General features: G+C 38.8%; 2 protein-coding genes across 4 annotated transcripts; one reads left to right on the forward strand and one right to left on the reverse strand.

The window, feature by feature from the left end:
* The first annotated feature begins 74 nt into the window (after positions 1-74).
* LOC113095891 (DNA topoisomerase 1-like) lies at positions 75-11,383 on the forward strand. Its single transcript, XM_026261205.1, has 21 exons — positions 75-242; positions 651-675; positions 3,721-3,811; positions 4,041-4,161; positions 4,342-4,388; positions 4,931-5,020; positions 5,224-5,305; positions 5,405-5,502; positions 5,686-5,801; positions 6,173-6,294; positions 6,381-6,503; positions 6,600-6,787; positions 6,866-7,010; positions 7,461-7,604; positions 7,850-8,035; positions 8,900-8,968; positions 9,075-9,189; positions 9,277-9,404; positions 9,526-9,620; positions 9,739-9,888; positions 9,971-11,383. The coding sequence occupies exons 1-21, from the start codon at positions 210-212 to the stop codon at positions 10,071-10,073; spliced, it is 2,271 nt and encodes a 756-aa protein (XP_026116990.1). The 5' UTR covers positions 75-209; the 3' UTR covers positions 10,074-11,383.
* On the reverse strand, positions 11,216-23,065 carry LOC113095889 (uncharacterized). Of its 3 annotated transcripts, XR_003288421.1 has the most exons (4): positions 22,565-23,065; positions 13,633-16,724; positions 13,448-13,550; positions 11,216-13,097 (listed from the first exon to the last, which is right to left on the reverse strand). XR_003288421.1 is itself a non-coding variant. In XM_026261203.1 (3 exons), exons 2-3 carry the CDS (start codon positions 16,560-16,562, stop codon positions 13,064-13,066), a joined length of 2,964 nt encoding a protein of 987 aa, XP_026116988.1. In that variant the 5' UTR covers positions 16,563-16,724; positions 22,565-23,065; the 3' UTR covers positions 11,216-13,063. The 3 variants fall into 3 exon arrangements, 2 of the variants coding, with proteins under 2 accessions (XP_026116988.1, XP_026116989.1); XM_026261203.1 differs by lacking the exon at positions 13,448-13,550; XM_026261204.1 differs by having other exon boundaries at positions 11,216-13,550.
* Between the last annotated feature and the right edge of the window lie 1,437 nt (positions 23,066-24,502).

Below are 24,502 nucleotides of genomic sequence, written 5' to 3' on the forward strand. Positions count from 1 at the left end.
ACGTCACAGAGCGGCGCTGTGTGGGAGGAGCCAGCGAAGGAATAACGCCTTTTTATCCTTTTAAACGCGTCTGACATGCGCAGTGCGTTAAATTTCGGGCTTGGTCTGTTACACAACTGTGTCTTTCTTCATTCTGCCCACAGCTCCTCGCCGGCATTTTACTTTAACAGGCTTTTAACTATATTATTTTAAAAATAAGACCCATAGAAATGAGTGGGGACCATTCCCACAACGATTCCCAGGTAAAGTGTTTGTGATTTAAGGTTGTCAGAATTATTATTGTTTCTTTCTTGATGGTTTGTAGTCACTAGCTCGGCTGTTTAAATTCCATCCGCAGCGGCAATTTTCCCCCAGCAATGCTAAGCTAGCAGGCACTAGAAGTCGGCTTTGGATGTAATAAATTTATATTTTCAGCCCTTGCTATCCATTGGTGCGTTTCTCACATTAACGTTTCCTAACAAATGCTTCATTTTGGAAATAAAAACTTTATACAGTCACCTGTCCTCCGCAGCGGTGGTATTTAAACGCTGTTTAATGAACAGGCTTGTTAGCTTTAGCGCTAACTCCCCGACTAGCATCAAGTTGAAAGTTAGCAGCCTATTGACACGGCACGATTTTACATTAACTTATACACCACTGTTTTTCCGCAGATCGATTCGGGATCCAGACATAATGGTGAGTGGGACTTGTCTGATCACCACATTAATAAACAATTCAAATGTACGTTTTATAGATCTAACGTGATCGCTCAGGAGCTTGCTTAACGACCAGTTAGTTTTGAGGACAGAAATGGCGTCCCAGAGACTAAGTCCCCTCTCTCTCACTGACAAGCGCCTATTGTTCACATTAAGCCCTTAAAAATCGTATTTATGTTGCTTTGAAATCAACGAAAAACGGCGATTTTGAAAGAGAAGGAGATTATGTGCCAGTTAGTGTAGCTTGATCGTTTGTAGAGTTAGAAAAACAGTCTAACGAGGCTTGTGAAAGTGAGGGTTTGGGGGTTGAGGACTTAGTCTCTGCGCCATTTTCTTTTTCTCTGTCTAGCGGTCTGTGTAGTGAACGTTAAGTGCACACTGACGTGATCACGGAGGAGAAGGTTTGAGGAACGTGCGTGACCTGTTCTGATTCCACGCGCGAAAATAAACCTTCAAGATCAAATAACGTTACACCTTTATTCGATGAGAAATTCACGTTTGCTCATCAAAGCAGAAACTGCAATTATGTAGGAATATGGTATCTAGAAAACTTATTTTCTCTTTTAAGAAATTCTGTAATATGATCTGCGTCAGATAAACAATTGCAACAAGACTCAATAATAATTGTAAGTAACCCTTGTAACGTTACGGTGGAATTTTCATTTGAAGTAAACCTGATTTCACAGTGTCTTTGGTGAGATGAGTTTGGTCATCATGTATGATCGAAACATAGTCAACCAAAGGTATTGCTAAAGTCATTGCTTTTATATATATATATATATATATATATATATATATATATATATATATATATATATATATATATATATATATATATATATATATATAATAATAAACAATTGCAAAACATCATTGAGATTATTTCCCATTTCCTTATAATTTTGGCAAAACTTTAAGATGCGATGACTAGCAATCCCACAGCACCAGACACTCGTTTATTTTTTTGTTGTATTCAATACATTATTTATGTGCCAATTGTTAGTTCATTGTGCACGAGTGTAAATAAAAACTCAATTTTTATTTTATTCACATTTCTTTATTCACAATGATGCACCATTAACACTTCTGACACTTCCTGTTAAAGAGATGTTAGTAGTATAATGGTATAATATTTGTTCAAATGTATTGTTCAAAAATAATTAAAGTTCATATTTTTAAAATCAAGCTGAACTTTATACGCAGTGATCATGCATTTTTGTTTTGCTGTAATTTATTTAGTTAAAATTAGTTTCAGTGATCTTATGATGATAAAGGATTATAAAACTACAGTAAATATGTAGCTGATCTTATAAATTTGCATATTTACAATCCACACCATCCTTATTTTGAATGGGCATGATGCTTCTGGTAGTCATTTATGCTTCCCTTCATAAGAGCGGTTATGATGTTTAACCCGTGACTGTGCTGATGCATGAGCTTCGTTTACACCATGTCATTCCACTGAACATCCACCAAGTTCTTAACAGCATTTGGGACATAAACAAACATTAAACCCATGCTCAGACCTTGCACAATAAATTTAGACAGTGATATGAATGGTGAAGAAATTTGTAAAATAAATTGCATGGTCTTCCCATACTTTACTACATTTGCATGTCTAATGTGTACCATAAACTTTATTTATTTTTTATTACATATCAGGTAATGAGTGTTGGTGTAACAGTCTTCACAGTTATGCAGAGACTGTTTTTTTGTGTGTTAGGTTAGCATGTCTAATAGTGTGTTTGGATTTTTTTTTAATTATTATTATGATTAGTATATGTAGCTTTTAGGGTTTTTTTTTTCTTTAGCTCAGTACATTCTTTTAGTCAAATGGCTTATTTCAGGCATACAACTGTCGTTATTGTGGATTTGCTTTTTGTTATGAAGCTCCAGCTTCTAACAGTGCTGCTGACAATGAACTTGTCCACTAGAGGGTACAGTTCACAAATAAGTTCTCCCACAGTCCCAGATGTGCATGTTTTACTAAAGGGCTAAAATGACCGTGGTGAATGGTTGGCCCTGTGTGTGTGTGTGTGTGTGTGTATTTATATATATATATATATATATATATGTATATATATATATGTAAGGTAACTCCACGCTTATTGATGAATATATGCCTGAACAGGAGTTCAAGTTAGGGTGCATATCTTGTACCCTTGGTAATTTGCTCATGTGTACTGGGGAAGATAAAGAATTCGATTTCACATCCTAACTGAGCACTCCCGTCCCTCTTAATGCTTGAATGCATCCTACTGTAACACGAGGTTCATTGTTTCTCTCTGCTCTTAAAGGATGACATTTGAGTTAGTTTGGATTCCGAAGCCTCGTATAATTCCTGTTCGTTTTTCTGGTCTTTGTGACCAAAAGAGAGTTTTGCTTTCCCCTTTTGGGAGGCCTGTTACAAAACACCTCCAGCTTTCTCGTTGTCCATTACAGTGTCAGTAGAATATGCCTGGCTCTCTTGTAACCCAATCCGGCCTAGCAACCTACACATTTCCTAAAGCAATAGGCCTCTCAGAGTAAACAGTCTGCAAAGAATGGGGCCTCTATAAACACCATACATAGCTGAGAGTGAAAACTGGACAGTTCACGTCAAGAGGTAAAGTGCCAAAATCTACAAGGTGTGACTAATGTGTCTGCAGTAGGTCGGGCGAGGACAACCCAAAATGTGTCATGCTGTACTTCTTTCAAACCAGTTGTCTGTAAATGGTCTTCAGCGTTTGGCAGGCTCATGCAGGTTGCTCTGAAATGGATTTCTCATCCAGGTGTGAGCAAAATGAGCCACCATAATGTTTCCAGATGAACTACTGTACTATCCTTTGCCTAGTTTTTGTGAACACCTATGGAAATTAAACAGTTTCGACATTGAGGTCTTTGTTTCAATTCTTTTGTACTCTTTCTAATCCCCAATTAACTTTGCTTTAGAATCTGTCTTTCCTGTTCCAGAGACATATTTTAGTTGCCAGGTGTTTGTTGGCTTTTGAATGTGCTACTTAATCTTTCAAATCTTTGTTGGCAGATTCTCACAAACACAAAGATAAATACAAGGACAAAGAACACAAACACAAGGACCACAAGAAAGACAAAGAGAAATCAAAGTACAGCAACAGGTATGGCGTCACTGTTATTCTCTTGTACAATAGATATTTAGGCGGTTTATAGCCTGGTTTGCATGTTATGGAGTGTGTTTGATAAGCAGGGCGTGGTCTTTAGTGTTCAGACCTCAGGAAGGAATGCAACTTCCTTTGTAAACACCATCATCTATTTGGAAACGATTTTGTTGATGGACCAGACCATTGTGGCAATTAGATCACGGCATGTTTTATTGCATTTTGGCAGTGAACACAGGGACTCCTCGGATAAAAAGCACAGAGATAAAGATAAAGAGAGGCTGAAGCTCAAAGATGGATCATCAGACAAGCAGAAGGACAAACACAAAGAGAAGAAAAAGGAAGAAAGGGTGGGCAGAATCCTGTTTCTTTCACACTACAACAGTTTTATCTGAGCTAAGTCCTCTGGCTCTGGAGGAGTTGTAAATAGTCTTTTGTGATTCACACAATATTGAGTGCTGTTATTGACCTCTTTCTATTTTGTGTACGTGTGTGATTTTTATTTATTTTATTATTTCCTTCCTCAAAAGTCTTTCGATGGAAAGCCCAAAAAAGAGAAAGAGAATGGATTTGAAAGGTGAGTGGCATCTCTAAATGTGACCGTGATGCACATTATATAGAGTATATATATTGAGTATAGCTTTCAATTTTTCTAAAATGAGCCACTAGAAATAAAGTCTGGTTATCTGGTTATAAAAACACTTCATTTGCTAATATTGGGAATAATTTAGCCTCTAAATACCCTCCACTGATAGCAAGCTTTCTACACCCTTTTTACTCTTGATCTTCTGTTGCGTATGATGGTATCTACACTGCTTCCTCAAAACACCAAATAGGTGTGATTACGAAGATTGAACTCAGATGTTCATGCAGATGTTCACAGCACCAGTTTCTTTCAGTAGTTGGTTGTTTGGTACTGAGGGGATTTTAGTTCTAAAAGCATGTTTTCATTCTACAGCGAATTGTTTATCTCAGATAATCAAGGCACATTTAATGTCCTTATGATTCCTTTAAGATCAATGGCATGGTTGTAATCCCATAATTAAAACCATGAAGGGTTCTCAAATTTGATCAAATGAGCAAAGAAAAAGAATAATGTTTGTCTCCTCCTTCACACAGCCCTTTCATCAAGTCTGAACCTGAGAATGATGACTTCTACCCCTCTCTTAAACACGTGAAGTCTCTGAAGAGAGAGCACGATGATGATGAGTAAGTGACATTGCATTCCCAGGCCATCTTGAACTCACATGTGACATTAAGAGAACCTTCCAGTCTTCTGTAGTCATGAAGGCGCATTGATTTGCTAATCTTTGTTTTAAATGTTAAGCATTTGAGCAAATAGGACCGTAGTTAATGCTGTCTGAAAGCTGTGTGGATACCAGACATTTTCCAAATGCTTTTGCTTCCTTCAGTGCCGAGTTCAAGCCCAAAAAAATTAAAACCGAGGATGACAGAAGCGAAAAGAAGGTCAAAAAACGGAAACCGGAAGAAGAGGTACGTGGATGAAGTCACTGGCTTATCTCTCTAGATTACACTTTCCAAGAATAGTTTTTTTTTTAACGTTAATAATGTTAATCCTATGATTTGCCATAGGACATGAAGCCCAAAAAGAAGACAAAAGGCAAGAAAGGGGAAGTTGCCACAGATGGCAAGAAAAAAGCAAAAAAGGAGCCAGAAGAGAAGTGGAAATGGTTAGTCTCACATCCTCTGATGGTCAAGTAATTGTAGGCTGACTCCTCGTCTTTTGATTTATTCGGGAATACGGTGCAGATCAAAAATGTCCTCGTTCCGGCACTTTGCAGAGCTATTTTGGTTGCTTGTGTTGGGATGTTGGTCTACATCTCTCCATCTCTTGTGTTTTTCATACCATTTAGGTGGGAGGAGGAAAGGTACACAGATGGTGTGAAATGGAAGTTTTTGGAACACAAAGGGCCTGTATTTGCGCCACCATATGATCCTCTTCCCAGCAATGTCAAGTTCTATTATGATGGTACGTCCTTTAATGACTCTATGGCAGTGCACAAGGTTGGAAGATCTTCCTGTTCAAGGCTTGTTCTGATTGGACGGGCATCAAAACTATCGTAGAAGCAGGTGTTGGATTGTGTAAACTTAAACACCCCTGCTCTGTTGAATGCACATGCCCCTGTTTGTGTTTTGTTCCTGTAATCAGTTAGAAACAATGTAGGTTTTTCCAACCAAACTCTAAGTTCTTGTCTTTTATCTTCTGTATTGTCTCTGTTTTAGAAACATTCAGATGTTAAGGCTTCGGTACCTGTGAGAAATTCTGATTTAAAACATGGATTCGGCTCTTTTGCTGCCGTTCTGAACCTGCTTTTATGGTATTTTATGGTCTTTCACCAGGAAAACACATGAAACTGAGCCCTGGTGCAGAGGAGGTGGCCACCTTCTTTGCAAAAATGTTGGACCATGAGTACACCACTAAGGACATTTTCCGGAAAAACTTCTTCAAGGATTGGAGGAAGGTAATGCTGCTAAGGTGTTGTCTTTCCCCCTTGCATTTTAATGGTTTGTGTCTTTTAATTAATCTTGCATGAACTTGTCATTTTAGGAAATGACGTCTGACGAGAAATCCAAAATAACAGATCTGAACAAGTGTGACTTTTCTGAAATGAGCGAATATTTCAAAGCTCAGTCTGAAGCCAGGAAGGCCATGACTAAAGAAGAAAAACAGGCAAGATTTAACCTCTAAATGGCAAAATGATTCCTAGTGAAATATTGACGTTTTGGTTTTAACGGAGTACAATTGTGTATCTTTTTTTCCCTCAAGAAAATTAAAGAGGAGAATGAGCGCATTCTGCAGGAGTATGGCTTCTGTCTCATGGACAATCACAAAGAGCGCATCGCTAACTTCCGTATTGAGCCTCCAGGCTTGTTCCGTGGCAGAGGTGACCATCCCAAAATGGGCATGCTGAAGCGTCGTATCCGTCCAGAGGACATTATCATTAACTGCAGCAAGTAATGAGTGCTCCTCACACTCTGACATCAGCCCATTTGGTGGAAAACATGTTTACAATCCTGTGCTTCTCATTTTAGGGACTCAAAGCATCCTAAACCACCACCTGGGACAAAGTGGAAGGAGGTACGTCACGACAACAAGGTGACATGGCTGGTGTCTTGGACTGAGAACATCCAAGGCTCTATCAAATACATCATGCTCAATCCCAGTTCAAGAATCAAGGCAAGTTAGCACATCTCTCTAGGCATGCCTTATTTAAATAGAATTTGGGTTTTCTAAGCACTGATTTAGCTAAGGATTGTATTTCCTCACATTGTTGTGAAATATTAAATAGTAGGGTTATTTTAAAATGTCATTTCTGTGATGTCAGATATATACATTTTCAGCAGTCATTACTCCAGCCATTGTTAAACTGTTAAGCTGCTTTTTTCAGGATTCTTATGTTGAATAGAAAGTTCAAAGACCGCATTCATTTTAAAAATATTTTATAAAGTTGTCTTCAGTCACTTTTGATCTTTTAAAATCGTACTCAAGCCAAATTTTTGAACTGTAGTGTACTTTGGTACCATTTTTGCCTTGAAGTAGATTTAACAAATAAATCTTTATAGACAAAATTAGTATTATAATTATTGGCTTGTTTTTTGTTATTAGAAATTTTAATGTTTCTTGCAGGGAGAGAAGGATTGGCAGAAATATGAAACGGCCCGTCGATTGAAAAAGTGTGTGGACCGGATCCGTGCACAATACCGAGAAGACTGGAAATCAAAAGAGATGAGGATCAGACAGCGCGCTGTTGCTCTTTACTTCATTGACAAGGTTTGCATTGCTTAGATCAATGTAACATCCTTCACGTCAAGCCCATGACTCTGAAAGCATGTGATGAGTAGGTTCATTCAGAATTACCCTTTAAAAAACCTCAAAGCATTTGATTCAGTCATTTGAATTTTATTTATTTTTCTCAGTCGGTGTACATTTACTATGAGGTTTGTAGTACCTTTTTGAGCTAAAGCAGAAGCTGAAAAGCAGAACGGTGTTATGATCTCCATATTTCTGTGGTGTAGCTGGCTCTGAGAGCAGGTAATGAAAAAGAGGAAGGAGAGACGGCTGACACAGTGGGCTGCTGCTCACTTCGAGTGGAACATCTGACTCTCCATCAAGAGCTGGATGGCCAGGAGTATGTGGTGGAGTTTGACTTCCTTGGTAAAGACTCCATTAGATACTACAACAAAGTCCCCGTAGAGAAGAGGGTAAGGCTTTTTTTTTTTCTTTAGTTTTTTTGTCCCCCCACCCACCGCATTACATTTGTTCAGTTCCAAACCCTAGTGAGCTGCTACAAGAGGCAATGTTTTAAGGCATCGTAAGCACACCTCTAAAGACTAATTTTAGTTGAATTATGAGGCGGTATCACATGTATCCTTCAGATGGGGTAAATCTTATAAGTTATTACAAAAAGTTTAGTCTCCCCAAGATGGTGGACCAGGAATAAATGCTTAATTTAAATATAGAAAAGATTACACAGAGGTCCACGACAATCTTGTTTGGTGTGCAGATTGCTAAAAATCTGCCACTTCTGAGAATCCTTGAGCAGCCTGAGGCGTCTCATTAGGTTTTGGAATAGAGCTAATATATCTGAAAATCTGCAGCCCATGTCCTTACACCAAAAAAAGTCCACTTATAGTATTCTTCAGCAACTTTACAGGTTACTAATTGCATGCAATAAAATCCTATTTATAGTTTTTAAAGGTTGTCATGGTCCACAATAACCACTAATACCACAATATGCAATTGAAGGGATCCATTGTTATTCTGTTGCATGCTCTCTCAGGACCCTTGTCAAGTTATTAACTGTTTTGATTGTCCTACATGGGTAGTAGATGCTATGTGAAGTTTCGTGTCCCCATATTTTTTATTGACTCATTTGCTTGTAGCTTTCGTTTTTAATTCAATGTTTTTGCCAGTGTCCTTGGGTTTGTGAAAGGCCCTTATTAAATGAAATGTTGTTCAAATTACTGTCTTGTTCGAATGAAAACTCCTCATCTGAGTGCTATTGATTTAGCACAGTCTTGTGTTGGTTCTGTCTTTTGTGTAAAATCCTATTGAACATGTTACAGGTTTTCAAAAATCTTCAGCTGTTCATGGAGGACAAGGAGCCAGAGGATGACCTCTTTGACCGTCTCAATGTAAGCCGGTGCTTTTACCAGTCTATTAAGAAAAGAAAAAAAACGTATTCTCAAATTAAGACAGATGTAATTAACACAAATGTCAAATAATTTTCTTCTCTCGCAGACATCTATTTTGAACAAGCATCTTCAGGAGCTGATGGATGGCCTTACGGCTAAAGTGTTCCGTACTTACAATGCCTCCATCACACTACAGCAGCAGCTGAATGAAATCACAAACTGTAAGTACTGTTCACCGTATGTAACCAAGTCATCAGATGCCGCAATGTTATGTACAACATATGTGACCTTAAAGTGTATTTGTTCAGCTGAAGACAATGTTCCTGCAAAGATCCTTTCCTACAATCGTGCTAACAGAGCAGTAGCCATCCTGTGTAACCACCAGAGGGCACCACCCAAGACATTTGAGAAGTCCATGCAAAATCTTCAGACTAAGGTACAAGACGTTTGTGACCTTGTCCTCGTTGTCTTTATGCTGGTATTTTTTTGTCCGTGCAGGATCTGTTGGACCATCTAAATGTTTGTCTTTCCTGCACTCACTTGTTCATTAAAACCAGATTGACGCAAAGAAGGAACAGCTTGCTGATGCTAAAAGAGAGCTGAAAAGTGCCAAGGCTGACGCCAAAGTACGCAGAGATGAGAAATCCAAGAAGTGAGTGTCAAAATATTTGCTTGAAGGGAAGTCCAACTGGATTTGGCCCCTTAGATGTTCATTGTGCATTCGTATGTGATTGTATGCTGCTTTAATGTTAATTGTTTTGGCAACCCAGGGCCGTGGAGTCCAAGAAGAAAGCTGTGCAGAGGATCGAGGAGCAGCTGATGAAGCTGGAGGTACAGGCCACCGACAGAGAGGAGAACAAGCAGATCGCCCTGGGTACCTCCAAGCTCAACTACCTGGACCCACGTATCTCAGTAGCCTGGTGAGCTGATCTTTTCATTTAGCATGAAGATGCCCCATGTCTGCTTTGGTGTCTTATTCCTTTTTGTTCTCTCCTTTTCCAGGTGCAAAAAGTTTGGCATCCCAATAGAGAAGATCTACAACAAAACTCAGCGGGAGAAATTTGCCTGGGCTATTGACATGGCTGAGAAAGACTTCCAGTTTTAAATCATCTTTGCAATTTTACTTCTCCCTCCACCCCATCCCTTTTTTTATTTTGAATAGATCCTTTTAGTCTAAGTAATTTCCAGCAGGTTGTGAACCTGGCGAGGGAAAAGATGTGAAGCAAGCATCGTGTCGAGGGGGCCTAAATGTCATGATTTTGGGTGACTGGTTTTTATTTTTTAGGCTGACCTGTAATCTTGTAGGTTTTATTGGATCGATCATTTAAGAATGAAGTATGGACGGCCTGTGTGCAAGGTTGCATGGTCTTTAAGCCAGGAACTGGAGAATCAGTGGCTTGACCTTTTGAACACACTTACTGTCTCACTCCCCTCCCGTCTCTGGAAAAAGGGGCCCAAGGATGTCTGAAAACTATGAACTCACATGGTCCGATAGCTACTGTATTCAACTACAACTTGCTTTGTGGGTCGTTTCATTTTTAGTTTTGCTGTATTTTTAGCCCTCCTGTATTAATAATGAATTCTATATTTTAATAGAAGATTTTAAAAAAAGAAAAAAAAATGAGTACACCCATAAGCCTTTTTAGGAGAAAAAATGTGTACACCAGGTGTGATATTTTATGGGAAATGTGACCATGAAAAGCTGTGTGTTCGATTTGAGTGTTACATGAACTGTTCACTTCTAAACTGGAGCTCTTGTGTAAACTATATTGACCACAAAGTTAGGATGCTTGGATGAGCTGCAGGGGACTACAGCTTCAGCTATATTTCCTTAAACATGCAGAATGTGAATCTATTTTTTGTTTCAGCATATACATCAGGGTTTTGTTTCCAGTGTAAATGTGAACCAATTATTTTATTCCCCCCATCTCCAGTATCCTACAGAGTGTGTCTTTATGGGTTTGAGTCTCCATCCGGATTTAACTTAATGTGTAATGACTGTTTCAATTAAAAAAAAAAAAAAAAAAAAAAGGAAGCTCCCGTATCTGTTACTTGAAAATATCATTTTGAGGATGTATTATTTCAGGGTATGGCGAAAGGGGTTTTATTTCTGAAGGGTATGTGAGGGAAATCAACATTGCCAAAAACAAAGTCTGTGTTATGCTTTCTAAGTTTTTTTTTTTTTTTTTTTTTTTTGTATTTGGATTTAAAGAGAGACTTGTTTTAACATGAATTTTAACAATCTTCTTTTTTTTTTCACTCCAGTCTGGAAAAAAAATTGTTAGTGGCAGCCATTTAACGTTTTCCAACTTATCAAGCTCATGCCATAACTTCTGATAATGTTGTTTTTTTGTTGTCGTTTCTTTTGCTCAATTGTAGGTTATTTAAAAATAAAACCCTACAATTTCTCCTGTACATTGTGTTTTTAATTAAGCTCTCATTTGGTTGTGAGTTTTTCAAGTTTCAAGTCTAAGATCCAAATATCATATTTCATCTTCCATGTGCCATAACATTATGCTTTAAGATGTTTTCCACTTAGAATAATGGCTAAAAGAACTTCCTGTGTTCCCAGAACCGTGTGAAATGAGCACAAAGTCTTACTTCGAGAACAGGCCTCAGGAAGAAGAACTCAGGAGGGGGCAGCGTAAAAAGACCCTGCCTGTTTGTCTTGGAAGAACGGCCTGTGTGATGTATTAGCCAAGCTGTAGTCTTGGGCAAGATTTCATTCCTTTTGAAAAGTGAACCCGTGACCTCTCTGTGACTCTTGCGCACAGGAAAGTATTCTAACCATTTATTTCCCTTGAGATGGTTTTCTTCTGCTCCCTCTTTAAGAGACAGTGTGCTGACCATTTGCATGTGCTTTATTTTAGCACAAAAAAAGTTGTGATTCAAATAAATCCAAGCAAATGTGCATCTGTTTCACAATGTTGGATGTTTCTTTAGAATTGATCTTTGCCAAGTCATTGTGAATCTTTCAACGGCATTAAATGCATTCAAGACGCTCGTTCTTATATTTGACATTCTCCATTTATTACCAAAAGATTTGTAATGTGTAGAAAGGATAACACTCCAGTGCACTGTGTTCTTTTAGACAGACCTGCACAATGGGAACTGATGGAAAGGTAATACTGTAAGTCCAGATGGTATCTTTACGTGTTAACTTTTAAAAGAGAAACCACATTGGATACGAATGCAAATAATAAGGGATGAAAAGCACCTGTTTTTCACTTTGGATGGTCTGAACTTAGCAGCATATAAACTATGCATAATGTGTGTGTGTGTATATATATATATTATATATTTATATATCGTAACTCAAACACAGGGAATATCCAGTTAGCAGAGCACTTGATCTGACTGTCTGTGAGAACTTTAATACCCCTCAGACTGTAAGTACACTGTTTTAAAGTTTCTCCACCATAAATTACATTTTTTTTAAGCTTTTCACATATAATAGTCTTGTTAATGCTTATAAAAAAACACTTCCGAAGATATAGCAGCAGTTCTGTTGGGATTTCAAATCCCCACTTTATACACACATCAACATAGTTGCTTGTTTGTGCAGCCAGTCATAGAAATAGAAAGGTGATGTTTAAGGCAATGTCTGGCCAATTTGTTGTGTGTGCAGACAGACACCACTAAAGCGAGTTATAGTGCATGATTCGTCGCTAACTGCTCAATGTTGTGTGAAAAAAATAAGCCATGGAGAACTTATTTGATCTGGACATGAAGAAGGGAAAACTGGTTGGAATATCCCAACAAATAATGTAAAAACCCAAGGCATTGCAGAAGTGCTGATTATCTGACATATTACAAAGTATCACAATATCTAACTGACATTCCTAATGTCCAGTACACCCTCGATAGTGCAGTTTCAAACATATACATCAGTTTCCTACACAGAATTGACCTAAATCAAATCAGACCTACATTTGTAGAGGCTACTCTCTGGATTGGGCCGTTTTCTGAAGACTCAAGTCCACTGGCCATCACAAATGTTACAATCTCATCAGCTGTCATATATAAAGAAAATGAGAAACAATGTTCAGAATGAATATGGGATCCTCTGCCTCTTCGTCTTGCAGAGTGAAGTCCTTAAACTTTCAGAAGCTCTCCTCTCAGACAGTCCCTGTAGAGGAGAAAAAGATGTGTTAGACCAGACCGAACACAACGAACAGCATCACACCATGAACTCCACAAGAGATTCGAGAGTCTAGCACTTTGCTACACACAATTTCCATTATTTATTCACGTTAAGACACACTTTGAGCAAATCTATAATTCATTAGCTCTGCCTCCACTTATCCTAAAAATAGCCTTTTAAATAAAGCACATAATCGTGTGTGTGTGTGCCAGTGACTAATTCAAAATACTGTAACAAAAATAAGTTGATCAAAAGCCAAATGTTGTTAATATGCACATAATTAAATTTACGTTTCCCAATTAAACTAATTTTAAAATTTGTGCTACTTTGATTACCTTAAACACTGTTATGTGATGTGACAGTCCAAGAGTAGTAGACAGCAGTTGAAGACTCAGTCAGTCTCAACAAGTCAGTTGCTAGAAAAACTACAATGTGTCTCTTGGGAAGACACTCAATATTAGCTTTTTTATTTTTCTCAAATTAACTGATCAATGGTCCATCAATGGTCTGCAGCCATTACCTTGATTGACTGTCTTGTGCTTGATGCCCCCTCAAACTCTGGTTGTCCATTGGTTGCTGATGCTCCTCATCTTTTATGTCCCAGTAGTCTTGTTCTTCTGTACTTGATTTGTCTAAATCCATGGTACCCTCTATTGATTTTGGCAGCATAGGAGTTTCAGAGTCTAGATTCTGGAAAATACTTTTCCGCTCTGGGTGTAGGTCACGTTTTACTTTCTCTGTTTCAAGCCCTGCAAGGTTATCTGGTTGATGTGGTTCAGTGTTACCTATATCAGATATACGCTCCTCTGCCTCCACCGGTATATGCCGGTAGCTTTCGTGGCATTCTGAAGATTCGTTTTTATGGCTAGGATCACCATCATTGATCAAGTTCTCCAATGACTTGCTTATTTGCTGTTTGCTGTTGGTCTTGTACAAACTCTCTTCTTTGTTCAACGCTATTACATTTATCTTCATAGGGCTCACGTTCGACTCTTCATGATAGTCACGGTTGCTTTCCCATTGGTCCACTTTCTGTATATATTGTTGTAAAAGTTGCATGCCTTGTTTAGCCTTGTTAGTGTTATTATTTGTGAAAGTATCTAGTGTGTTAATTAGATTGCTATGCTCGTTCCTGCCAGCCATGTAAAATGAATTTGTAATTCCGCTGCGGTGTTCAGAAATGCTTCCTTCGATTTCTTTTTGTGTTATGTTTCTGTGCAACCTTTCTTTGTCAAAATTTGGTTGCTTGGAGTCTTTGTCTAAGGCAAGTAAGTGCTTGGGGTCATGTTCCTTGTAGTGGACGGCAGCAGAGTCTATGGACTGGACCTGAGGTGTCCCCAGCAGGGTATTTGGAGAATGTTGCTCTTGAGGAGCAGAAAGTGACGAAGAGGAGTTTTGACTCCTTTCCTCTTGAAGACATGAACTTGCTGTAGGGTTAGATTGAAGGGAGCTCTGGGACAAGTTACTTAACGATGCCCCCACAGCAGATTGGGAGTCTATCAAAGAACGTATGTGGTATGGTTGACCTTGGGGTGCAAGAAATTGCTTTTGTTCTGGGAATGAGTTATGGATAAAGCTTTGCTTCAAAGTCACTGGTTGCTCAGGTAATACCTTGCCCTTTCCAAGGGATGGATCCATGAGACTTCCAGGCTGTGGGACCAGACTATGGGCAAGGGGTGGCATAAACTCTTCAGTTTGTATGTTGCTGCTGCTACAAATGACACTAGTGTCAGTGTTGCTTTTGCTGGTGGGGTCTAAGATGTTTCCCTCCCTTTTAGTGCAAATAGTACTGTGGCTGGTGATTTTACAAGTGCTTCCGTTGTTATACTTGCTGGTGGTGGCAAAGCTGCTGTCGCTGTTTTCTTTTGCATTACTGGATGCTTTCTGTTGCCCATAAATGGAAGTTGGACTGATGTTAGATTTGCTGGTGCAATTTGCGTTCCTGTCATTGACATGACAGTCAATTTTCCTGACTATGTTCGTCAGAGTCATAATGCTGCCCTCAGTGTAACTGCTATTTTGACTCTGGGGAACACCAGGCAAGCAGCTAACACTAGTCTTGATGGACGAGTTGCATCCTTTTCCAGTGTGTCCATGATTGCTAACGCTACCTCCTCTGCCTGCAATGTTGCAGTTCTCAGCTATCCGACAAGATAATTCTTTTCCAGTTTCCTTAGTGATGACAGCATGATGTATATTTACCTGTGGGATCTGGACCACTGCCTGCTGCTGCTGCTTAAGGGATGTGGCCTGGGTCACACTAGGCTGGCTGACTATGACCCCTCCTTTCCAACCCATTACACTTCCCTTTGGTATCTGTTGTGTAGAGTTAGAAATCAAAGAGGCAGTCCGGACAGAAACACAGTGTTGGGAAATGGGGTGATTTGACTGATTCCGTGATGTTTTTGGTGTGGCTTGGAATACAGTGTTGAACATCTTTCTACGTGTGTCCTCAATCTCCTCAGGAGACCAGCTGATCCCTTGCTTCAGCCTTTGGGCCGTGAACCAGAGCTTGATCTGCTCCTCCGGGAAGCCAGAGACCACTGTCAAATAACAGAGCTCTGCTTTGGTAGGGTAAGGGAACTTACCAAAAGATGTCTTAAGAAAACTGCTTAAATCCATGGCTGGATCATAGGTGGGGATGCTACTTAGAGGGATCATGACCTTTGGGAGATCAACGTTTGAATCAGGCTGTGACAGATTAGAGTTCCACAGAGGACCACGGTTATGCACCCCTGGTATACCAAGTGTGTTGTGGATTTTATGGACCGGAGATGCACTAATGCCACCAATGATATGTGAGGATGTTGTTAGGGGTAAGGTCCTTACTGAAGTGCCATTGGTTACAGTTGCAGGCTTGTTGCTACAAGGCTCAGCCTGTTGTACCTCAACAGTATGGGAGACAACTATTTTTTTGTGCCCCCCTTTGGTCATTTTCATTATGGGTGTCTTGGTAATGGATATTCCGGATTCATCCTCTTCTGTAAACAGGGTTTGCTCCACTGTGATAGCCCCATCTCGTTTGGTAACCTGCAAGGATACTCTTTTGTGCACTGAATGGAGTTCGGGATGTGATTTTGCGTTATGTAAAGCGAGACCTTCAAACTTCACAGCTGAGACCTTGCAAGACAGGCAGTAGAATTTTGGTTGAGCATGAAAGTCCATGTGACAGTTGTCTATATGTTGAAGAAACAGGTTCAAGTCTCCGGACTCAAAGCAGCACAGAGGGCAGCTGTATGTTCCCCTTTCCCAGCATGAAGTCTTCGGTTCAGCTTTCGAGAAGTCATGGAATCGTTGTGTTTCCTCATCTTTTGAAGAGATACTGAGGATGCTGTCTTCGGGTATTGTGGGCAGGAGCTCAGGTAAGCATCCTAGGATGATGTCCTCTCGCATGTGCTTGCTTTTTGATGGAATCATACAAGGAACGGAGGATTTCCTCTTGCTGGCCATAGTGTTGGATTGTAGAGATGAATGAAGTGTTAGAAACGAATACTGGAATTGTATGGAGTTGAGGTGTCATCAGCCAGCCGTGATGAACCAGAAATTGGTGAAATTTTCAGCTATTAGGACTTCCCATTGTAAAAGGGAGTGAACTAACAACTCCCTGTAAACCTAAGGAGAGAAAACATGACATTTTGATATAAAACACTAATACAAAATAGAAATTAATGTCAGCATGGGATATGCATAAAACATGTCCTGAATGAGAGACAGCTTACTGAAATGCTCTGACCAACCACTGTTAAATGTTTATTATACTCAAATAACTAATATAAAGTTAAAACTCTATTTACCTTTTCCTAGTAGAGCTTAATACAGTTCACTATTATGAGCAGGAACATTGCTGGTAATGATGCGCTGAAATAAAATCTCTATTTTTTTATGAGCAGCTAAAATGAACAAAATGTGCTTGTAAGATGTTTTCATTATAAAGTACCTAAAATAAACAGATAGCAAAATGCTTTCTGTTTATTGTTATAAATATACTCCAAAAATGTTTGGTTCAAAAAATGTGATTGTTTGTATTCCTACATAGCATATCAAACCCAGTTCTCTGTGATTTCTACTTCTCACACACACACACACACACACACACCCCTTCTAAATCTTTTTCTTTTTGTTGTACTTCTCAACACGCTACACTTCAGGCAGTAAGGAAGCATTTCAGGATAAAGTTCATATGTGGTTCACATTTTTCCGCCGGTTCTGTAGTTAAAAATATGTAAATACCTTTGTAATGATTTAATATCTACCATATAGATGTAAGACTTTAAACATCTGCAAAAAAATTGAATAAACTAATTAATGCATGTAAAACTATACAAAAATAATGGCGCTAGCAAAAGGTTTGTGAAAGAATGTGTTGTCTCCATCTTAAAAGCTGACAGCATAGCACCGAAATTAGTTCATCTTGTCTGAGCAGTTTCAATACTTAAGCTAAATACTAGCTGGTGAATAAAACTAGTGATATAATACTTGTTTTTCCATGCATTATGCATCTGCAAAAGATTTTAATTAAACCACCCAAGACTTCTGTTTGGTGTTTAGCTCTGAATTTCATTGACCCTCTCTTTCATCAGACTACAAATGCATTAAGGATTTAAAAAAAAAAAAAAAAAATATATATATATATATATATATATATATATATATATATATAATTTTTTTTCAATATTGGCAGCTGTTTGTTTTTTTTTTTTTTAAAGGAGAAAAAAAAGGGATAAAACCATTCTAAAGTAAAAACACTGCCTAAAATACACTGTCCTCTTAGACATGGCCATGACGTACTCTTTTGCAACTGACTCCTTTATTTCTCATGACGGCTGCCTTCCTGCCAGAAAAATAAATAAATAAAAATAAAACTAGGTCACCAGCATCTTATGCTCTAATCCTGGTTCCCTGCATCCAGACGTGGGCATTTACTGTATGTTCAGTCTGCTTACAAGTCTATGATACTCAGATTTCATCAATGAATGTTAACCCCTGACATGAATCAGGATTATTGAAAATGCACCAGATGTCTCTGAAGAGAAACTATACAAAAAGTTGCTTAATAGTATTACCCTTGCTCATAAATGTGTGTATAAAAACTTTGGCTGGAATAGAAAAAAAAGCTATGTTATTTAAATGTGTGCAGCATATCTTTTACATACATGAGTTTTATTTTTGTCATAGTTATAGAGTGTGAGTGGAGTTAAAATCTTGTAGAGTTCGTCTGAATGAATGCACAAAAATCTGCTTCCCAGATTCTTCTAATATAAAACATAAAATGTTTGTTAACCACAACAGACACATTAATATCAAGATGACTCCACCATCCAATCTTTGAACCACTTGCCTGATTAGTACTGGGCAAGCAGGAGATGGTTCAAAAATGTTATATAAAAAAAAACAAAAAAAAACAGGTCACTCGTCAAAGAATGGGATGCTTTATCTGGCAACCGAGATGTGTGATTAGACACAGGACAAGAGGTTTCCAGACAGTAAGCTATTGAAAAGGGAACTCAGAAAGAGAGGCCTAGTGTTTCAGCACTGGGGTGAGCCGGTCTCACACAAAACAGTCTATCCTGCTACTGTGCGTCTTAGTACTTCTGTAGCTTTAGTGGAGAAACCGGAGGCCTTTTTATCCCAGCAACCTGTGGAGTCAAGGCATGCAGTAGATTTGGTTGAAAATTAGCGCAACAACACTCACCAACATTTGGGCAGTTCGAAACTAAAATATTACATCATGTTACGTTACAGATTTAATATGGCTGTATCTACTTGAACATTTCAGTTAGTGATGATGCTTGGTATTAAATGCAGTGTGAGGCCAAAGGGCTGGGAATACGGTCCTTACACAATAAAAAGATCCTTTCTTCTTATTGATTAAAGCCCAAAGTATCCTAGACTGTATGTCCTTTATTACATGGGACCACACTGAATAAGCCTGCAAAGATATCAATAGATTCTCAGCATGAGAATCTTTCATAAGGCCGCTGAAATAAAATCTCAGCAACAAAATGCACTCAAGGAAAAAATTTCATGATAAGGGGTCTAAAATAAACAATGTTATAAAGTTACATTTTTTGAGGCTGCGAGTATGTTTGCAGTCCTGCATTCCATATTGCACCCACTTCTCTTTTATTTGATCAAATGCTCACACACACACACACACACACACACACACTCCCACACCCCTCTAAATCCTCTTCTTTTTTGGTGCACTCCTCCACACGCTACACTTCAGGCAGTGCGGGAGCATTTTAGGATAAAGTTCACCTGTGGTTCACATTTTTCCTCCTGTTCCACTTTAACAGTTCTTCAAATATCTTGTATTGACTGTTAATCTGAGTGTCAAGCATATGTAGTGAAGTCATTGCTGTGTATATATCCTAACATCCCTCTTCAAACTCAAAAAAAAAAAATGGCACAAATAATTTGAGCGGGTAACGTGTACTGATTAATTCCCTCAGACTTCTCTTCATTTTTGTGAGCTTCTCTTTCAGGAGACTTTAAATACATTTTGGTTTAAAACAATGTGGTGTCCGTGTGTGTATATATTTTTTCCCAGTGGTTCCAGCTGTCTTTTAAATAAAGGAGGAAACATTCGGGGAAAAAAATGTAAATGATGACCTAAAATACACAGTGCTCCCAGACACGATCATGACGTCCTCTGTTATTTCTCAGACTGGATCTGCTTTATTACATGAGGCTGAGCTGAATAAGCCTGTAAGGATATCGGTCGACTTAAACACGACCGTCTTTCATAAGTGCTGCGTGAATGAGACTTTTGTTTAACGCAAATCCATAACAAAGGTCAGCGCACACATGATGTAATAATTATATTTCTATAAGTACAAGAAAAAAGGAGGTCAGCAAAAGAGGTTGTGGTGACCATTTTTCTTCATTTTACACAATGGAAATATGACACTGAGCCGGAAAGCCATATGCATTGCCCTCAATGCTTGTATGCCATTGAAATATTTCCTGAATGTGTGTGCCAGTACGCGAGATGGGCATGTGACTACATGCAATCATTGTACGATGCTGTTTGCAAGCTATATCAGTGACAGCGTCAAACACGTCCACATTAATTATGTAGAGACAGAAGCGCCACTGAGGCATCCTACAATTCACCTTCATTATAGGATGTGGCTCATTAGCAAAATGCCACCAACACAGGCTTTTTTACCATCAGCTATTTCTGGGCTGGCTGTGTTGATGTTTAAACCCAGTCAATGAACCTTATGCGAGTACTACAGAAAGCTGGGTGCCATCAGAAGTGCCCGCCTTGCCCCCCTTACCTCAATGACTGCTGCACAGACTCTTGGGAGGCCAGTCTGTGCTGCCACTCATGTGTTAACATTGCCATAGCAACCCCTCTCCTTTCCCTTTCCTTGCCCACAACACACAGAGGGGACTAAATCCTCTATTCTTCACCAAAAAAAAAAAAAAAACACGCACACCCTTTGGGGACATTTTTTGTAACCCTCCAATCCAAAAGAGACAAAAGTCCAAATATTTTATTTGTCTGTGCTATTTGTTCTTGCCAATATACAAATTGAAAACAAATGAGGATCGTCCCTTTATCCGCTCTGTAATCATGAGGGATTTTTTAATTTTCATGGACAGAGCACCCCAGAATTTTACAAGAGGCGCTTTTTGCGTTTTCAGAATTACTTCGCCAGTCTTGCGACACAAAAAATCTCCCGTAGAAAGCATGGAAAAGATTTGGAAATTCGCACATGAAAGAAAGTGTTTTGTAAGCCTGCAAATAAGAGAGAAATAATAATTGATGCGATGTGAGTTTGATCACCGGTGCGACACTCTCATTAGTTACAAAAAAGAAAGATGGCGGAGAACCGTGAATTGTACTGACTCGAGTGCCAGGTCTCGGTGAATACCAGGCTCCTTCATAAAAAACCACGCTGGAACAGCTGAAACACTTGTATGACCGACACTCCACCGTTAAGGCAAAAGTTTGCCTAAAAAACTACTGAGGTTAATACTGGCTTATCTGAGAGGTTTTGGGGATATACTCCTATTATGGAGCTCATTTCTATCTGTTACTCCACGACATTCATTCATCCAATCTTTAGATTTACAAATTTAATAAGGTAATGTGAGATATCACATAAGAGCATTTTTGTTATTACATGCACAGTGAGCTTTTCATTTTAAATAATTGAATCATTTTGACTGCTTTTATAGCACGGATAGAGGACACAGAGCCTCCATAATTATAATTCTGCTTGGAAATCCAGTTGGCATTAGACAGACAATACTCCTCTCCTAATTCAAGGAATATTACATAAACCGGCAACTTTTACTGGAAATCAACATACAATAAAGTGCACATGCAAGCGTCTAAACATTTAGTCCTATATTCTGTGTCATCACGCTGTTCTATTTTGACACAACAATAAAGGGCAAACTGTGCATGTATGTACAAACTGCATTTTCTTTAGTCTGTAGGCACAAATACTTTGGGAAGGTCACGTTCTAAATGCTTTACTGTTCTAATTGCTCAAATTAAGGATGAAAGGCAATATTGCCTTGCCTTATTACAACACTGTAGACCAGAACACTATTCCCTCTGGAGAACAGACATTCACTCAAAACACACTGCATGCTCAAGAACCTACAGAAAACATGCATTCTATACTTTTAATGCATTTAACAATGCTATTCTGCCTGCTAACTTTTCCAAAAGTAGTGTTCTTTAGCAGAAAGTGATGTTTATTGTAGAGAGGCTTGAGGCAGAGTTGAGATGAAATCCCCCGAGAGCCCACGATTCTAAGTAATGATTTATAATGTGTGGTATCAGAGCCAAGGTTATGATCTGGATTTAAATTCGAGTTGGAGTACATTCTGTACCCATTAACATTTGAAAGCGCGTGCTTGACTAGATCTACACCAGCTTTAAAACTACAGGCACCCCCGAAAGGTTCGTCATCGTAAAAATCACTTTTGGAAATCGATTATGCGCCAGTATTTCTGTGCTTTTCACCGGCGATCAATCCGATCAATGGGTCCCATTTTGACCCCCGTTTGAAGTAGAACTCTGACTCGTGACGCTCGGAAATGGACAGACTATAGTAACATCACATAGGCACGCTGTAGCGTGCGAATAATCAAATTGGAAGCAGACGAGAACATTGAGTAACAAACTGTAACAAAGTGGCAAGTTAACCCCTTCGCTTCGTATCGAGGCACTAGTAACCTCCATCCGGCAAGACGTTTCTCAGGAGTTTGAGTGTGTAGCGCGGCGCAATATTTTGGCTATTACCAAATTTTTTTAACTAAGCACTCCCATCTACTGTCGCCATTTTATACATAGAGGCGACTTCACGCGCCGCATATGAGTGGAATAACAAGGCACGCTTCTCTCTTCTAGAACTACTTTTGAAGACTGTTCGCGTCAACTAAATAAATCGCTTTCGCTTCTTTGGAAAGTCAAAGTTCCCTACCTTTTCGTCGGCTCTGGTGACTGCGAATGAAAATCCGTTATTAATACAGAAATGTATAACATTTAGGATTCGCTCCGCTCCGGGTCTCGGGGGAACAGGAGGGGCCGAGACCTCTCCTCAGATGAACCCTGTGAACTAACGTGAACCTGTCGGGTCACCGCGATGAGGAGCATCTACTGCTCTATGGCACACTGATTATGTGCCCGGCTGACATGGGCGCTGCTGGAGTGGCGAGAAGGGAAAGAAATGTACGCCAGGCGCTCTCAAATAAGGGCACGTGATTAAAACGCGTCACCCAAACCCAAAATCCTGATCCTACCCCTCTGTTCTAGGACGGGCTGAGCAGACACACTGAAGGGAGTGACTCATGCGCAAATGTCTAATATAGCCAGAAATATGGAGCAGCGCTTTCGGTCAGTAGGTCGTATAAGGACGAGAGGGGAAACCAGCTACTATACCGATCTTGAGCATGTGCTTACTACATATACTACAAACACGACTGGAACATCCGCACGAACTGGAGTATGAAATACTAAGCGCAATATTTACAAATGAATAAAATGAAATAAAATAAAACACATTCTCTATAGCCACGCGACCAAACTGGATATCATTGCGCAACATGCAATTCATATTATTATTAGAATAGAATATAATAGAATACAGAATTGCACATTGCTACACAGCCATGTGTGGGGGAAATTAATATGCAACATGAAACAGAATAAACATTATTAGAATATAACAGAATACAATCTCTATGGCAAAATGATTTTATTTATTTTTTAGCATGCTGTACATATTAATTCTGGAATAACATAGAACAGAATATGAATACACAATACACAACCATGGCCAAGGGAAATTGATATGGAACACGCAACAGAAAGCAATTATTATTGGAATTATCAGTGGAATAAAACTGAATAGATGATGTTGATGTTGTGCAACATACAATTAAATACAGATATTTTATCATAATGTTAACCTTTTATTATTATTATTATCAGAGAATAGGGTAGAGAGACTATTTTGCAATTACTATTATATAACTACGCTGTTGTTATCTTTGGGTAATAATCACAATAAATATTTATACAGTCTATTACTAAGGATGCTTAATATGCACAGCTGTGTGCAAATGGTTCTGCATTTGAAATATTAACAGTTTCAGAAACAATGATAACTACTTCTTTTTGAGAGGGTCATATAAGGTGAAAGTAAGTCTAATAGTTCCCCTACTGTGGTGCTCTCTGAACTGATAACAACCAGTCAACCAGAGTGCAACAAACACCCGTCTATTACCAACAGGTTGTGTGACACTCAGCCCTTGTATGTGCACACACATAAAATATGTATAATGTTTCAAAGTCTTTACTTTTCTTTTCTTAGGACGTGGTGGAAGACCTGCTGTCCGGGGGCTCCCCCTCTCGCCACAGTGGCAATTACACCCTCAGATGTGCAGCTTTTCTTTTTTCTCTTTTTTTTTTTTTTTTTTTTGACAGTACAGGCACAGATGAATCTGATTGGATAAAGCCCGAAAACACCTACTGTCCATTAAGAGACGGTTGCCATGCGGTTTGGGCTTTTCCTTCATTAAGGTCTCTGCAAGAATATTTATTTTTCTTTTTTTTTTCTTTTTTTTGGGGGGGGGGGGGTGTAAATGCAGGATGAATATAGCTTAGCTTTATAAATATTATTTAGAGGAAAGTGAGTTTAGTTGTCACATTGATTATATTTCAGTAATAAGGTTAGTTCAAAAAGTCTTCAAGTAGAATATTATTATTATTATTATATTTTTATGAAATTTGTCAGCTATAATGCAATTCTAATATTTTTTGCTAAAGCGACTGAATAATCACACTACCATATAGTCTAATCAAGGCATTGTCAATTTACAAGTAGAATTTCAGATATTTTTTACTTTTTTTTTTTTTA

The sequence above is a fragment of the Carassius auratus genome, unplaced genomic scaffold (assembly GCF_003368295.1).
Source record: "Carassius auratus strain Wakin unplaced genomic scaffold, ASM336829v1 scaf_tig00215808, whole genome shotgun sequence".
NCBI lineage: Eukaryota > Metazoa > Chordata > Actinopteri > Cypriniformes > Cyprinidae > Carassius > Carassius auratus.

Coding starts and splice junctions, on each gene's coding strand:
- LOC113095889 (XM_026261203.1), bottom strand. CDS start 16,562: ATGGCCAGCAAGAGGAAATCCTCCGTTCCTTGTATGATTCCATCAAAA. Junction 13,098..13,632: donor GCACAAGACAGTCAATCAAG/GTAATGGCTGCA, acceptor TCTCCTCTACAG/GGACTGTCTGAGAGGAGAGC.
- LOC113095891 (XM_026261205.1), top strand. CDS start 210: ATGAGTGGGGACCATTCCCACAACGATTCCCAG. Junction 676..3,720: donor TTCGGGATCCAGACATAATG/GTGAGTGGGACT, acceptor CTTTGTTGGCAG/ATTCTCACAAACACAAAGAT. Junction 6,788..6,865: donor ATTATCATTAACTGCAGCAA/GTAATGAGTGCT, acceptor TTCTCATTTTAG/GGACTCAAAGCATCCTAAAC.